This window comes from Taudactylus pleione, unplaced genomic scaffold (genome assembly GCF_031769625.1).
Source record: "Taudactylus pleione unplaced genomic scaffold, aTauple2 ptg000043l, whole genome shotgun sequence".
In the NCBI taxonomy this organism is placed as follows: Eukaryota; Metazoa; Chordata; class Amphibia; order Anura; family Myobatrachidae; genus Taudactylus; species Taudactylus pleione.
This window is the reverse complement of record NW_028284445.1, coordinates 13,244,021-13,262,500: the sequence shown is the minus strand read 5'-3', so window position 1 is coordinate 13,262,500 and position 18,480 is coordinate 13,244,021. Positions and strand designations below refer to the sequence as shown.

Genomic DNA, 18,480 nt, shown 5'->3' with positions numbered 1-18,480 from the left:
GTACAGTATCTGCACCAGCGCTTTGTCACCATAGGTATGTACTGTATCTGCACCAGCCCTTTGTCATCATAGGTATGTACAGTATCTGCACCAGCGCTTTGTCACCATAGGTATGTACTGTATGTGCACCAGCCCTTTGTCACCATAGGTATGTACTGCATCTGCACCAGCCCTTTGTCACCATAGGTATGTACAGTATCTGCACCAGCCCTTTGTCACCATAGGTATGTACTGTATCTGCACCAGCCCTTTGTCACCACAGGTATGTACTGTATGTGCACCAGCTCTTTGTCACCATAGGTATGTACTGTATCTGCACCAGCGCTTTGTCACCATAGGTATGTACAGTATCTGCACCAGCCCTTTGTCACCATAGGTATGTACAGTATCTGCACCAGCCCTTTGTCACCATAGGTATGTACTGTATCTGCACCAGCCCTTTGTCATCATAGGTATGTACTGTATATGTACTGTATCTGCACCAGCCCTTTGCCATCATAGGTATGTACTGTATCTGCACCAGCCCTTTGTCACCATAGGTATGTACTGTATCTGCACCAGCGCTTTGTCACCATAGGTATGTACAGTATCTGCACCAGCGCTTTGTCACCATAGGTATGTACTGTATCTGCACCAGCCCTTTGTCATCATAGGTATGTACTGTATATGTACTGTATCTGCACCAGCCCTTTGTCATCATAGGTATGTACTGTATCTGCACCAGCCCTTTGTCACCATAGGTATGTACTGTATCTGCACCAGCGCTTTGTCACCATAGGTATGTACTGTATCTGCACCAGCGCTTTGTCACCATAGGTATGTACTGTATCTGCACCAGCCCTTTGTCACCATAGGTATGTACTGTATCTGCACCAGCCCTTTGTCACCATAGGTATGTACAGTATCTGCACCAGCGCTTTGTCACCATAGGTATGTACTGTATCTGCACCAGCCCTTTATCATCATAGGTATGTACAGTATCTGCACCAGCACTTTGTCACCATAGGTATGTACTGTATGTGCACCAGCCCTTTGTCACCATAGGTATGTACTGCATCTGCACCAGCCCTTTGTCACCATAGGTATGTACAGTATCTGCACCAGCCCTTTGTCACCATAGGTATGTACTGTATCTGCACCAGCCCTTTGTCACCACAGGTATGTACTGTATGTGCACCAGCCCTTTGTCACCATAGGTATGTACTGTATCTGCACCAGCGCTTTGTCACCATAGGTATGTACTGTATCTGCACCAGCCCTTTGTCACCATAGGTATGTACAGTATCTGCACCAGCGCTTTGTCACCATAGGTATGTACTGTATCTGCACCAGCCCTTTGTCATCATAGGTATGTACTGTATATGTACTGTATCTGCACCAGCCCTTTGTCATCATAGGTATGTACTGTATCTGCACCAGCCCTTTGTCACCATAGGTATGTACTGTATCTGCACCAGCGCTTTGTCACCATAGGTATGTACAGTATCTGCACCAGCGCTTTGTCACCATAGGTATGTACTGTATCTGCACCAGCCCTTTGTCATCATAGGTATGTACTGTATATGTACTGTATCTGCACCAGCCCTTTGTCATCATAGGTATGTACTGTATCTGCACCAGCCCTTTGTCACCATAGGTATGTACTGTATCTGCACCAGCGCTTTGTCACCATAGTTATGTACTGTATCTGCACCAGCCCTTTGTCACCATAGGTATGTACAGTATCTGCACCAGCCCTTTGTCACCATAGGTATGTACTGTATCTGCACCAGCCCTTTGTCACCATAGGTATGTACTGTATCTGCACCAGCGCTTTGTCACCATAGGTATGTACTGCATGTGCACCAGCCCTTTGTCACCATAGGTATGTACTGCATCTGCACCAGCCCTTTGTCACCATAGGTATGTACTGTATCTGCACCAGCCCTTTGTCACCATAGGTATGTACTGTATCTGCACCAGCGCTTTGTCACCATAGGTATGTACTGCATGTGCACCAGCCCTTTGTCACCATAGGTATGTACTGCATCTGCACCAGCCCTTTGTCACCATAGGTATGTACTGTATCTGCACCAGCCCTTTGTATTCCCACTGACAGGTGTATAGCATCTGTGCTGTTCTGCCTCAGATTGTAATTACTGTAGTCAGTCTGCCTCGGCGTGCCCATTCCATACCCCATTGTGCCTGTCCAAGCTTAAGTAGATGCAAGTACAAAATCTACATATGGACATAAGCGTATGCCTTTATATGTGGGCATGGGCAGCACACAAATTGGCATATTTTACTCCAAACAAACAGGTGTACGCCCCAACTCAGAATAATCTCTCAGCTTTTAGTCAGTGTGGTGCTTTTTGCCACTACTGTATTAACACATGCAAATAACTTATCCTGGCACCACACTATCTTATATAAATATGCATATATATAGTACACAGGATATCCATTGTATGGTCTCAAAAAGACTCATCCCATAATTGGACTGTGATTAATTTTCAATCATTTCTACCCCCACACAGAGGGAGCCGTCACTGTATCTGTGTAAAATATATATATATATATATATATATGACTAATACTTCGGATACTGCGGAGTAAGTCCAGACTGGTGACGTAACTGGGAATACCATCCTTCACACCACACTTTCTGTGAGGCTTGATTCATTACGCTCTCTAGGAGGCGGCAAATCTGGCTATTGTGGGATTCTTTGTATGTGTACCAGTGTTTATACAGGTTGAGTCTACCATATCCAAAATGCTTGGGACCAGGGGTAATTTGGATAATGGAGTATTCTGTATTTTGGAATATTTGCATACCGTAATGAAGTATCTTGGGAATCGGACCCAAATCTATACACAGAATGCATTTGTGTGTCATATACACCTTATACACACAGCCTGCAGGTCATTTTATATAATATTTTCAATAATTTGTGGCTCAAACAAAGTTTGTGTACATACATGAAATTAATTTATGTTTCATATACACCTTATACACAGAGCCTGAAGGTAATTTTATACTTTATTTTTAATAATGTTGTGCCTTACAAAAAGCTTGTGTACATTGAACCATCAAAAAGCAAAGGTTTCACTATCTCAGACATGCTATAAAAAAAATCTGTATCTCTGAATATTTGGATATGGGAGACTCAACCTGTAGTAGATGTTTTAATAAATTAAATGATCTTAAACTCAGATATTTCCTTTTTTGTCATCACTAAGCCTATGTAACTATGGCAGAATTGTGACCTGGATTTTAGAAAGGAATGAGGACTATGATTTGGGATATTTGAGCTATGCTTAGACCAGGACAATTCTTGTAAGTGTAAACCAAGGGGAGCGGACAGGGTGAATGGTACCTCCTCCCTCCACTTTGGGATGGCCCTTGTGTGTGGATATAACCCGCACCCTCACAGCCTTGCATGAACACTCAGAGGTATATATTTTTCAGTTTGATAAACTACACTATATTGCTCTTTTCATTGTTTCTCTTTGCATATAAAATTCAGGTTAAATCATCTGTATTGCGGAAAAATGACTGATACAATTATAGGCTGAGTAAATTTGAGATCATACTATAGATATCTTATGTATTATATATGTTTGTATGGATGATAGTGTGACTTCAGGAAATGTTCTTCTAATTTACGTCAAAATATTTCATTTAAATTTTAAGTACAGTGACACTTTGCAGCTTTTTTAATCCAGACAGCATCAGACGCAGATCAAAGAGGATATTTACTATGCATTCATCGGTCATACTAAAAATGTATTCTAATTAAGTTACAAGTACTACAAACTGTATCCATCCCTGCACTGCTGAATCATTACTCCAATTGGATTTTACCTGTGCTCTTTATTACGTGACTTTTGCTGTTGTACTAAAGGAGCTATATGCTCGATCCTCATCGGTTCTGTGTGAACTATTTTTCATATATATATATATTATATATATATATATATATATATATATTTTATTTTTTTTTATTTTTATATTTTATTTTTTATGGTTATTTTTATGTGGCCACATTGTTGCTTACTTATTTAGTTATTCCAGTGCTATCAGCTACTCATGTTCACCTAGGTCCATTAGGTCAGACATTTACTATTATTATATTGTACCTATAAGGATTTGTTTTTCATTTCTGTGCTTAGATTGATATTTTGTATTTTAGACATTAAATACATTTATACTGGTACCACAGCGCTCCCAATATCTGTTATCTTTGTTCTAGCATTAGACGCACTTTGGCATTAACAGACAACCTGTTATTAGTCATAAGTCCACAAGATGGCGCAACTGTATTGTAAATGTATAACACAGAGTCTTAGGTGTACTGATAAGAAAAGACTATTTCTTTAATAAAATTACAATGATTTGTTTTAGCAGAGATATTGACATAGAATAGGAACGTATATTTCCAACAATGAGAAAAAAAAATGGATTACATTTTTAGATGGCTAAGTGAAAAGACTGCAGCACACAACATACAATATACACTGCAGTGTCCATCTGGGACCATGAAGAATAAGTGTATACATGTGATTTATCGCCTTCTGTCATAAAACACTTTTGTTGATTACAAATATAAATTCTGAGCAAATGAGAATCTGTGTGAAGCGTTTCTATATAAATGTTTTTCCTGCCACCTGGGAGAGTCCCATACAATTGAATGTTTAGTATAATAGCAGCTATATATGGATGCCAAATTGGTTTGCATACTGTGCTATGTTTGGGATCTGCCTCTCCCTAGTTAAAAAGCACCCCCTTCCCCTCCCATCACACTGTCAGTAAGCACAGCTGGAAATAGATCTGCGAACACTGACAAAACCCCTTGTCCCACAACAACCTATGGATATATTAAGGTTGGAGATATATCAAGCTTTGCAGAGATATGCAGTGGGGGAGTTGCCTAAAGCAACCAATCAGCTTCGGTCATTTCATAAACTGTGCTGGATAAATGAGAGAGGCTGATTGGCAGCTTTGGGCAACTGCTCCACTTTAGCTCTCTCCAAGGATTGATACATCTCCCCCAAGGGGAAATTGAATAGTTTTTTTCATGCCTGATCTCCCGTCTAAAGTGACCGGAGACCAGGGTGTGATATTCAATTGTTTTTGGTGCCCATGACATTTCGTGCATGTTGTGCCCAAAAGCACAGGGTTTAGCCCATCTCAAGTCCTGGCTAGCGCGCCCAAACCACAGACTTCTAGCACATTTCTGCTCGCCACCTCGGGAGGCTGCGCACATAAGTTTGTGTGCTCGCTGAACTCGCGTCCGATCGTAGTAACACTTAAATTGCTCTGTCCTGCTCCCATTAGTTAAAGACACCCAAAAAACAATTGTATTCCTCCCTAAGTATTTCTAAATCCTCTATCTATCTAGTGTACAAGACATACATCTATAACATAAAAAAAACAGGAGAACAGGTGGTGGTACTAGTATGATAGCAATAGCGCTGGGACTGCCAATTGCTGTGACACGATAGCGGGATGGGGGACTTTGTTAACTCTGGTGGACTCTTCCCTACTGAACAGCGGAACATTAGCAGAACCAGCCAGCAGATACATCATACTTTCCTACTCTCTAAAATGTTGGAGTCTCCTGGACATTCTAGAGAGCAGACGGTCGACCTTTCGGGCCCTCTTAACTTCCCTGAAGCTGTAAATGGTCTAATGTTGCTGTAGGGCCCACAGGTGTAATGATGAGAATCGCACCGTAACGTTACCTGCAGTTGGCACATGGCCTCTCCCGCAAGCGAGTCGTAAAAAGTTGACAAGTAAGAGTTACGGCAACAGGACAAATGATGCAGTCGGGTAAGTTGTTATGGCACGCACAAATGTGTCCTTAGTGGAGACATATTGGCCAATCTAAATACTTACCTAATAGCATAACTGTGAATACACAGGGTGTATTATTATACATTATAAGATTAAAACATCACACAATGCCAATTATGCCTTATACACCACTATTTAGCATTATTAAGGGACAGGGTCGTCTGCGGTGCGGATGCTGCTCAGTGCTGCCCTGTGTGACGTGTTTTTGGTTCTAAGACCAATTGTTATTAAAAAAAGTGAACTTCTACTTGACACACAGATGACAAATTTAGAGGCTATGAAAACACAAACAGTTGGCTTATGGTCAAGGTGTTTCTTTGGCAGTAAAGCCTCTATCAGGATAAATGTTCAATGTGTAGACAGATTATTTTTCTGCTTTTAAGACTCTGCAACATAACAATAATGAAGTTTCAATGAAAAATGTGTCCCAATACCTCCTAAAGTCACATTGCCGTGGAGAAAGCGTCCTTGATAAATGAGTCGGAGGATGCACGGACTGCTGACCTGTTCCTCTTCCCAATCTGCAAAATACAAAACATCATCAACGCCGGATCCAGCCTGTTTATTTTGTATGCACATTACAGCAGGTAATACTGGCAATACTTCAGCTTGCTTATTAATAAACAACATTCAAGTGATTTTAAATCCAAAGTTTTCATCCACAGCATAGAGAACAGTTCCCATATAATACATAACAAATACAGAGCTTCTGATGTACATCAGCCCTACTGTGTGACAGAATACATAATACCTGTCTAATACATACAACACATGCAGAGCATATTACAGATTTTCTTTTCCAATTTTCTACATTTTTTGGATAATGGGTGTACACGAGATCTCATACCATTGCTTGTAATATCTATAATACACACACGCTTTATATATTATACAGCTATACACACACACCAAGATCTGAGTGGCATGCAGGTAAATCACCAGCTAATGACGGCTCACTGACAGCTATTGTGCACTAAACCTCTAACAAGGGCAACTACTTTACTAATTGTTTCATTCTAAAGGTGCCTACACACTAGACGACTCGCAAACGATGCAATGTCCTCAACGAATTTCCCTTGAACTCCCCGGCAACTCCCAGAGAAACGATAGTGTGCATAAAACTGTGCAATCTGATCAGCGACCTAACGATCTGCACCAAATCATTAACGAGATTGCCAGATCTTACTGCATGTAGGGAAGATATTACCAACGACCCGCGGGACCGCACATTGGCATCTTTCCGATACGTCTGAATCGGCCAAATCATGCAAAAAAATCATCTAGTGAGTACCCAGTTATACAAAGCCCCTGAATAATACAGCGCTTATGTACAAGAAACTTAGTAACACTCTGCTAAAGGGCCTCTGATATAAGCGGATGTCACCTGACATGTTTTACATACCCAAAGGGGGCACATCCAAATACAGTATCATACACTAAATCCCCAATATACTCAAAGACCCAACACATCCTGGCTGCCCCAGGCTCACAGCAAGGGACTCTGATTGGTGGCTATAGACAACATCTCCACTTTAGTAAATATACCCACCCATTAGTGTTAGCTAATCCTTCACTCCGAATATTCAGCCCTGCAGTCCTATAACAGCTCCTTATAGCACAGTGCACCCCTTAAGCAACACCCTCATAACCGATTACCAATGATTACTTAATTACAAACGTATTGATGCGTAGAACAAAAGCCATTTCATAAATTTATCTTACTACGGCAAGGATGTGAAGGTAAATGTATGCTTAGAGCAAATCAATGATCTCACGGATCAGATACTGATTTATTAGCCACTTTCTACAGAATCAATGTCATGCAGTCCATGGAATATGTGACTGACCCTGCGTAACACTTCAGGAATAAATATTGCAGAACATGGCACAATTATGGATGCTGCTTGGGTACTAGACGTTTCCTATTTCGCACATGGCCTTGTCAGTGACATCAGTCATCCAATAAAAAATCCCATGTGGGCTGAGGCTCTCTGTCTGAGCCATACAAAATTCCCAAGGTGAAATGAAAGGAGGAAAGTTCCTGCTACATAAGAAATGACTTGATAACCGTATGGGAAGGAGACACAGGCCAGTATATATATATTAGGGATGTGCGGTTCGGTTTTACTCGGATATGTTCGGTTCTCAAAAATTGCATCATATTGGCTACCCGGCTCTCACGTGTTTTGGATAGCCAATAAGAGAAATGCAAACTAATCCGAACTTGCGCTAATTTGGTGAAAAGAACAGAGTAAAACCGAACCAGCACATCTCTAACATATATTATATATATATGGCTAATGTTGCTACTCACCTCTATGGGGGGGAATTCAAGAGTTTTCCGCTCCGGCGGCCACTAGATGGCGCCTATCGGACCAATTCAATTGGTGCGCCGTTCGGCCGCACACAGCTGCCGGCGCAGGGAACAGCACTATACACGTAGGCAATACTATACAAGGGACAGCACTATACAGGTAGGCAATACTATACAAGGGACAGCACTATACAGGTAGGCAATACTATACAAGGGACAGCACTATACAGGTAGGCAATACTATACAAGGGACAGCACTATACAGAGGACAGGTCTATTAGGTGGACAGGACCATACAGGGGACAGCACTATATAAGGAAGGCAATACTATACAAAAGGACAGCACTATACAGAGGACAGGTCTATTAGATGGACAGCACTATATAAGGAAGGCAATACTATACAAAGGACAGCACTATACAGAGGACAGGTCTATTAGGTGGACAGCACTATATAAGGAAGGCAATACTATACAAGGGACAGCACTATACAGAGGACAGGTCTATTAGGTGGACAGCACTATATAAGGAAGGCAATACTATACAAAGGACAGCACTATACAGAGGACAGGTCTATTAGGTGGACAGCACTATATAAGGAAGGCAATACTATACAAAGGACAGCACTATACAGAGGATATGTCTATTAGGTGGACAGCACTATATAAGGAAGGCAATACTATACAAAGGACAGCACTATACAGAGGACAGGTCTATTAGGTGGACAGCACTATATAAGGAAGGCAATACTATACAAAGGACAGCACTATACAGAGGATAGGTCTATTAGGTGGACAGCACTATATAAGGAAGGCAATACTATACAAAGGACTTACAGAGGACAGGTCTATTAGGTGGACAGCACTATATAAGGAAGGCAATACTATACAAGGGACAGCACTATACAGAGGACAGGTCTATTAGGTGGACAGAACTATATAAGGAAGGCAATACTATACAAGGGACAGCACTATACAGAGGATAGGTCTATTAGTTGGACAGCATCATACAGGGGGCAGCACAATTCAATTGTCGCTTCGTTCGGGCGCTCACAGCTACGGCACAGACATTTCTATTCTCAGCCCCCCTTTCAGAGCTCAAACGGGCCTTTTCGCGGGCGTAACAATGTCCCGTCATTTTGACGGGTTGTTAACTAGTAAATATATTAGACCAAGAATTAAGCATAGGGCTCAGCAGAATCCAATACCAGCATGGAAGAGTGTAGTTCTCATCCCAGCATGAAGCAAAACAAAACCATATTTTATAAACAAAAATATGCTCCATTACAAAACAATGCATATTAAATGAAGCAAAAGACTACTACAAAAATAATAACAGACTCCTCCTAATAAAAGACTTGCCTCTTTCTGTGACAGAGGAAATGATCTATGGGCAGGATGGGGATTGTTAGAAGAGGAGAAAACACTTAAAGATGTCATCAATGTGTTAGCTTGGCTACGATAAGATGCTGCAGTGTACCGCAGATGGCTATCAAGATCATGGTCCCAGGCACCATCTGTACAGGGTTCTCTTGTATGAGAGGACTGCACCAAGGTCGTGTGAGTGACCCTGCACTACCAGACATTTGTTGGATCTTCCTTATACATGAAATGTGCCAACACTACAGCAGGTACCTGGATTGTGGGGAAGATGTTCCTACTGAGATAGGGAATTGTGAAGATAATCCTTACTTTGGATAAGTTGCTCTGTGTAAGGAATCCCAATGTTTCTTTTACTGCTAGGTATAGGTCTTAATGTGTATTGTGTACAAGGGAAGGCATCTTTATATTCAATTATTTATGAATCGCCACAAAACTCCACAGCCCCTGACCATCAATATAATAAATCGTACATTTAAACAGAACAGGGAACTTTGAGGTTTACGGTGAAGGTGCAGATGTGAATGAGAGGGTACAGATGGCCCTTGTGAGTAATTACAATCTGAGGGGAGACAGAATACATGAGACAATAGAAGCTACTTGGACCAGATGATAATCGAACTGAGATAGTATTATCAGATGGGGGTAGGATAGGCCATAGTGATGGGATGTATGCGTTTAGAGTGAACACTTCAATGATTAAAGGTTCGAGAAAAGACTGGTCAGGTAAGCTGGGGGAGGCTTGGGAGGGAGGGGGGGGGGGGGAGAGAGCCACACAGATAAAGTCTTGGAGGCAAAGGTGATAATTAGAAAGAAGAGGACATAAGCGAGACTACCTTATGGCAAGGTCAGAGATGTTGAGTAACTTGAGTTGCACGCTGCACATCTGTAATCTGGCCTCCCATAGCTATCTGAGTGGTGCAGAAGATATGCAGTACAGACATAGAGGAAGACCAGCCTCGGAGCTACATTTAGTATGGATTGTAGCGAGGATAGACGAGGTCAGATAATTGGTGGTTGCAGTGGTCCCGGTGGGAGATAATGAAAGAATGGTTAGGGACAAAGGGCTGTATTTTAGCAATTTTTCTAAGAAGGAGAGATGTGGAATAAAATGGTAAAAGGAGTATAGGAAGAAGAGGATGCAGAGAGGTCAGGGAGGAGTATGGAGAAGTGACCCTTTGACGCCAGTGAGGCCAGGCTCTGTGGAATGTAGAGGGTGTAAGCCCAATTGCAGAGAGTTGCGAAGGAAGGGACATGAGAGAAACTGGGTTAGGCACTCATACACAAGTAGCTCATGTAGTTTGAAAGCAAAGGGGAGAAAAAAACAAATCAGTAGTTGGAGGTCGAAAATTGGTTTCTAGAGTAATAGATAGTTACACACATTTGAAGATAGAAATGAAAGTGCCGGTGAAGAGGACCAGGATCGTTAGATGTGAGCAGGCATTGGGGGAGGAAATGGAGAAGCTGGAAGGGAATGGATACATGGGGACAGGGAAATTCGGTGGAAAATGAGAAGGCAGTGGAGAGGGCAGTTGAAAATAGGGATATTAATAAACAGAGGGAGTAATGGTCACAAGAATATTTACTAGAAAGAGCCAAGTCTTTTAGGAAAACCCTGGTAAGTTGCAGAAAGTTTGCACCTTGGAGTGGTGGGTGAAGAAAGGAAAAATAATAATTAGCTAAATTTACTAAGCTGTGCTTGTCAAAAAGGGAGCAACAATATTAAATAGATGGGTTTGTATTCATTATTAGTGCTAATCTAAATCCAGCAGCCGGAACTGCGGACAACACAGCGGCTTTGACGAGCGCTGCAAAATAAATTTACATTTTGCATCAGTGGGTGGCTTAATGTGATGCGGTAGCGTAAAAGGGCTGCGGGAAAGCCCCTAATAACATCAGCACCCTATAAATAGGTTTTGGGGCATGCAGGGACATTAAAATAATGTCAAGTATATTATAGTTCACATTAGTGTTTTGTTACTGGGTTACTGCCCTACTTAAGGTATATAGGTCATATTGCTGTTAATATATTTAATAATATTGGTTAGATACATAGCTTCCTTTACCACCACAAACTTGGACGTCATAATCTGCTCTGTTGCTTCATATATGAACTACTTATTTACATAGCGCCTCTTTGTGACCTCCCTCTGGCTCCTCCTACTAGATAATGCCTCTTTCCAGAATCACCTGCTTCTGACGCAGTGGATTGTTATTTTATATAGAAGTACCTGTCAATCTAAAAGAAACAATGAGCTGCCAGTACAGCTTCAATGCACCACAGCGTCTATATCACGTTTTATGCTGGGTACACACTAAACAATGTGTTTTTCAAAATGGGGGGCAGTGGATAAGAGCATGATCAGCCTGGATCATTCCTCTCCTATCATATATGAAGGCTGCCCCACACGGTGACGCGGATCACCCACACTTTGTGTTTATTGCCATTCACCTCAGCCCACCAACGTGACAAGTGGCTGTAAAAACATGCCCAGTGAGCACACTCCACTCGATGAGAGTCTTAAACATTCCCTGTATGAGACCAATACTAAAGCCAATGCTCCACTCACGGCGTGTATCACATATATAATTGTCAGATACTCCAGAACAGAGTGAGGAATGCTACATTGGATTCTTTCCCTTACCAGTAGACCTCTACTGTTTCCTGCACAATTTTTACTAGCAAATCTTCATTGTAAGTAGAGATGTGTCGGCTCGGTTCGATTTTTTCCGCCCAAAAAATCGGGTCTTGGAAAGAGGCAAAACGTCATCTTTCATGGACTAAATGAAAGATGATGCTTGTCCATGAAAGATGACGTTTTGCCTCTTTCTGAGACCTGATTTTTGGCAGGAAAATTCAGAACTTGGCAGGAAAATCAGAACCGAACCTGCACAAGTGACAAGGGCAAAACAACTTCCATAGTAATCCTCTGTGAAGTTCCTCAGATTGTATTTAGTGACCAGTCTTGACAACATACCAGCTGGATATTGGCAGTGAATGACTCAGCATTGCACTTCTGTTTTACCTTGACTCTCGAATCAATGACCAGACATAATGGGAATTGGTATGAAATACCGCCGGCCAGGTTCGATTCCCGTCAGCGGCAGCCCGACAGGAGCAGAGAGCGACGCAGCGGAAGGCCGACAGCGCTGGAAATCCCGATCGTGGATAGGTAAATATCCACTAACCTAACCCCCCTAACCCTCCTTAGGGGTGCCTAACCCTAACTTCCCCCCCAAGTGCCTAACCCTAATCCCCCCTCTAAGTGCCTAATCCTAACCACCCCCTTCCCCGCTGCCTAACCCTAAGTCCCCCCCGGGGGTGCCTAACCCTAACCCTCCCTCCCCCTAGCCTAACCCTAACCCTCCCGGGGGGTGCCTATCCCTAAGTCCCCCCCCAGAGCCCTAAACCTAACCCTCCCCCCACGCGGCGCCCGGCATCACTACGATCGTGATGCCGGGCGCCAGTCTCCCGACATCGGGGAAATGCGGGTGTCTACATCTAGAAGCCCGGCATTTCACCCTTGCCGGGATAAGACAGTCGGGAAGCCGGCTGCCGGTATTTAGGCAGTCGGCTTCCCGATTGCCTCCCGACATAATGTAGTGTATAGTATGTTGCTTTGATTTTATTTTGTAGCTAAAACACATATTATACAGAAATAACACTATGACAAGACAAAGGAAGACGAAGTCTACCACTGTAGTTTAAGCATAAGGCCCGGTACTCCTACTCGATAGACCCAAGGCAGCAAACCTGTTGCTCGCCATTAAATGCATGAACTGTTTAAAATAAAAAGGAAAACATACAATAACGCATAAACATCTTGACATAAACTGCTCCAGAACTACAAGAAATATAATCAAGGTTTCCTAATGAAATATGTGGAATATTGAATGAAATGTCATTTTACACAACAGTACAATATTTTGATGTCTGTTCTCCTTTAAAAAAGGAAATTCTGGTGAAAGAGAAAATCTCATTACATTTACCTACAATCTCACTCATCTGTGTTTGGGTGTAAACATAGAAAGACATGAAATCTATTTAGCAAACACCCACTGGGATGATTGGAATAATTACTGTACTGGAACACAATGCACAAGCCTATACAAGTCATTATGTTTGCTGATGATGATAGTCTCTAGCCTCCTCCTGCAGCTGCTATGTCACCAAACACATGTAAAAACATATAGCAATGGAAGGTGCGTGATATTTTGCTGAACAGTAGGTCTGGGCCTCTACTAATCGATGCATGAACATGACAGTAGGTCTCTCATACAAGGCTCTATTCATTATGTTAATTATCGGACCTCGATAATTAACATTCTGTGATATCTCCTGCTTTACCTTCTTGATAAATGGCCCGAATACTTCACTTCTACAATTGCAGGTGAAAATGTGCATTTACATCTGCTTTTGTAGAAATTAGGTGATGATGAATAGACCCCACAATGTTTACAAAAACACATTACTGACCATATTCTGTAATATTAATCTCCATACTGGACCAAAGTGCAGTACATAGTCCTGTATATTAACAATATTAACCAAATCAATGTTGAAGATAATACTCTTAAGGAGCCTATCCATTAGGCGACCTGAAAGTCGCCTTCAGGTCGCCGAGATGTGGTGCCCGCACTGAACGGCGTTCACTGAACGTCATTCAGTGAAGGAGCCGACCTATCTCTTAACATGCCGAACCTTACGAGCGTCGTCAGGTGGACGGGTATGTTCAGTAGATAGTCGGGGTCGGCAAGGGCCCAGCGTGCACGTGCATCGCTGGTCCTTGCCGGCTATCCATTACCCAACTTTGTGAACAATGTGACCAAAACCTCCTGGTTTTGGTGGGATTGTTCACAAAGTCGGGTAATGGATAGGCCCCTTTAAACTATGCAGTTTTAAAAGTCTGTCCTGTCATTAATTGCACCTGTCATTGACACAATGCAAAGGCAGCCATTTTGCGGGCTGAATCAGCAATCAATACTATAGCTCAAAGGGCTGCACAATGGTTAGCATTGCTACCTTACATTGCTTTGGTCATCTGTTCAATCTGACCAAGGCTATCTGTGTGGAGTTTTATGTACTCCTCATACTTGCAAAGATTTCCCCTGGACGCTCACCACATTCCACTCTGTAAAGCACATGCATAATATTTAGGCACTATATAAATAATGTAATAAATAACCATGATTCACCATTCTATCTAGGCGTTAGGACCTAGTTTCATCACTAAGGCACCAGGTACATCTGTGATAACAGTAGTTTCTGGTTGGCTGTACTGTGTCTAGGCAACGGGTACACTGTAAGGAAACCTGTAATAGTAAAGGTTAAACATACTCAGGGGATCTCCATTTTAATTTAGAGTCTGTCAAGTGCATATGCTATTTTTTTTTTTTTTTTTATATTATTTTGCTGCGGTTTATTTTGGCAAAATGCCCTCAATTAATTCCCCAAAGCTCTTCAGAAGCACATTAACAGTTGCTTATGATGTGTTTTGCTACACAGCACAAGACAAGGGAGAAAAGGCTTGTATTTCACTAATAATGTGCAGCTGCAAGTTCATATTAATCCGCAGCTATTTGTGAGATATACAGATACTGCCCTGTACAGGTTATGGCTATTTACCAAGGATCTCAAAGGTAAAACATAGCGGACAGATCAAACAGCAGCCACAGTCATGGAAAGAAATAGCAATGAGGACGTCTAATGTTGAGGGGGTCTTATATCCACTAAGTGACAAACAGGTCTTCATGAATGTGTTGGCTTCTGACAGTTATTACTGCGAACAACATATGTTTGACCAGTCAAACACTACATGAAGCACTACACTTCTATACTGCTGCTAATACTGAAACTGTTACACAACTAAGAATATACATCTAAATTCATGAATTTATATTGCACCTACAATTGCAACAGTCTATTCACATATTGACTGCCTGTGAAAAATCCCAAAACAGATACCACCTACTGGTATCGCCAGCCCAACAGCGTACATTAATAAATAGACCTCACCCACTTGTATCACATGACCCATATTTTAATATTTTTTTTAAAATTTTTTAACAGTGGAACATCATTGGTCAGTGAAAGTAGACTACACCTAGATATGGTGACTATTTTCATAATTCATAATCAACCTAAGAGTTTTATTAATTTAAGTCCAGACCTTAATACCCATCTGATTCTTGGGGGAAGATTCAATTGGCCATGGTGCTTGCCGCAGGAAAATAGCCTTGAGCTGTAATGCTCAGAGCTATTCAATTTTAAGCCTATTTCCTCCAGCAGTTAACCAGAGGCTAACGCACATTTAAGCCATAGATTCTGGGATAAGTACCCAGAGCTATGGATTAACAGATTTGGTGCGGCTGTGGTAAAGGCAGAGGCCCTGATTCAGAGCCGGACGCTCTAACAAAGCGCTCGCTCTGAATCAGGGCCGTCCCTCTGAATTTTAGAGCGGCCTCCTGGCCGCTTGCATAGCTGTGGGTGACCCCTACAGCTATAGCGAGCGGCCAAAAAGATGGTCGCGATGGTCAAGACCATCGCGACCATCGGGCTTGCGACGAGACCCTTGTGGTAGGGTCTCGTTGCCGCAAGCCCTGGAGTGCTTTTGGCTTTTCCCATGGGAACGCCTCCGTCTGGCCAGCCACGCCCCCGGCATGCCCACCAAAGGGGGCATGCTGTCACTCACCATCGACAGCACGCCCCCTTGGACGTCGCTATCCGGGTGTTGTGCATGCGCACGACGGAGCCGGGTCCGTCGTGCGCATGTGCACTGGGCCAACATCTACCCGCTTGCGAGCGCTCAGCGCTCGTGAGCGGGTCTGAATTCAGCCCAGAAAGCCATACTTACAGAAGATTTCTGTTTGCACCACAGGAGGGATCAGCTATAAGTGCAGCCTTACAGGGGACTGCAAAAGAATAGCGCCGGGCACTGCTACAAGCCTGCGGTAAGAACATAGCGCCGGGCACTGCTACAAGCCTGCGGTAAGAACATAGCGCCGGGCACTGCTACAAGCCTGCGGTAAGAACCTCTTCTAAATGAATCTGTCCCATAATCTGGTGAGATAAATAGTAAATCAGAAAGAATAGCATTTGTAGGTGTGATTTCCATTTAGATATGTCTTTAGTATTTTGTCAGGGAAGGTTTGTTTGTATGCAATACGCCTATTATACATTAATAAATGAATCCTGAGTAGAAGAAGGATTTTGGCCTGACCAAATAAACATTGTATGCTGGTCACATAAGCTGCTATTAGGGAACTGGCTGTATACTGCCTCATGCGTAGCGCTAAAACAAGCGCAATAGCCGATAATGACTACTTAAATAGATTAAGTGAAAAACAAACTTTGCATTAATAAAATCAGTTAAAACTAAACACGTCAGTGGGCCTTTGGGTCCAGAATTTATTACAGGCTATAGCCTAGAGCCTCTACGTCCTGTGACTTGCACTAATCCTCATCATAATGATATTACTGCTAGCATGGAGTAATTAGGGTAATTTTACATCACTTCACTTGGAGCCGATACATCAGCGTTAAACACCTTTAATAACTAGGAACTTGTACTGAGCTGGGAGCTACAGCTACATCTAAAGGTGCGTATCCACTAAGCGAGATTTGCAGACGATTGAACGATAAGGACGGCGTTATCATTCAATTGCGTGCAAATTGTGCATGCACAGGGCACTTTTATGTCGGAAACGACCAGCGATGCGTGCGCCCACTGGTCGTTTCTGTCATCTATCATCGCCCGTACATGCTGGTCAACCGGACGATCACGTCAGGTTCAGCATGTACGGCATGGCATGATGGATGTGCCTACACTGAACAACTGAACGTTCAGTGTAGGCACTTCACAGACGGAGAAACGACTGCACAATTACAATGTCGTAATCGCGCTCTCGTTTCTTCGCCTATTAGTGGATACGCACCTTAACAGTCCGCATTAAGATTAATTGCAACAACCTACTATGGGTGCATCCCTATGTGGATAAGAATGATCACAATCATCTCATTTTGTACAAATTGCTTTAGCCACAATCTTCCAAATAAGATACTTTTTGAGACATTGTTATCCCTAATGTATCCCTAATTTAGGAAGTGCAATTCGCAGGATACTGCATCTATTTAAGGACTATGATTTGTCCATTATTCATACAGCAGTTAACAGATATTATATTATCTAACAAATTGACATTCCATTAGATTTTGAACCGATTATTATTATTACGGGTATCATATGGAAATTTTACAGCCCGATTTCTTTTCTGGATTAAGACGGTCATCAGTTATATATTTTATATTGTTCTATGTATGTTTTGAGGCTAAATATATGCGTGTCTGTATTTGAAAAAATATATGGTTATATTCTTTTAACTTTGCATTTTTTATTGCCAAACACTGGTATATATATATTTTTTTTCTTGCTTTTTGTACAGAGTTTGGAACTTCACTCAAAGGTTACCCAGTATATGGGGCATATAGATTACTAACTATAATGTGCCTAAATAGTTGTTTTCTATTTATAGTTGTCAAAATTGATTGGCTTATAAACAAGCATTTGGCAAATGTGGTTGGAAGATGTTCACCATCGGACTGTGTGTATGTGGCCTGTTTACGGTGTGTGGGCAGATTAAGGACTAACCAGGAGTTGACTGGATGGATTCAAATAAATTACATATCATGGTATTATGACCTGCTCTATGTACAACACTGTTATAATAGGTCACTGTTTTACAACTAAAGGCTAATATTAATAACACTACAAAAGAATATTACCATTATACTAACAAGTCAGTCCTATGGTATAATGATATGTAAAAAGGACAAAGCAATGTGAAACGGGATGTAGGTTTGCAGCCGCCGGTCACAATCCCGATGGCAGAATGCAAGCTAGGGATGTATGATAGGCGAGATACCGACGCCTATCATAATCCCAATACCGGAAT

The 18,480-nt window shown here is 42.1% G+C and overlaps 1 protein-coding gene across 1 annotated transcript in view; it reads right to left on the bottom strand.

The window, feature by feature from the left end:
• The window catches only part of UBL3 (ubiquitin like 3), a 181,457-nt gene that overhangs the window by 25,654 nt on the left and 137,323 nt on the right, over positions 1-18,480 (bottom strand). Inside the window, exon 3 of the mRNA XM_088460263.1 lies at positions 6,271-6,357. Coding sequence (XP_088316389.1) covers positions 6,271-6,357 — 87 coding nt within the window. The remainder of the gene's footprint in view (positions 1-6,270; positions 6,358-18,480) is intronic.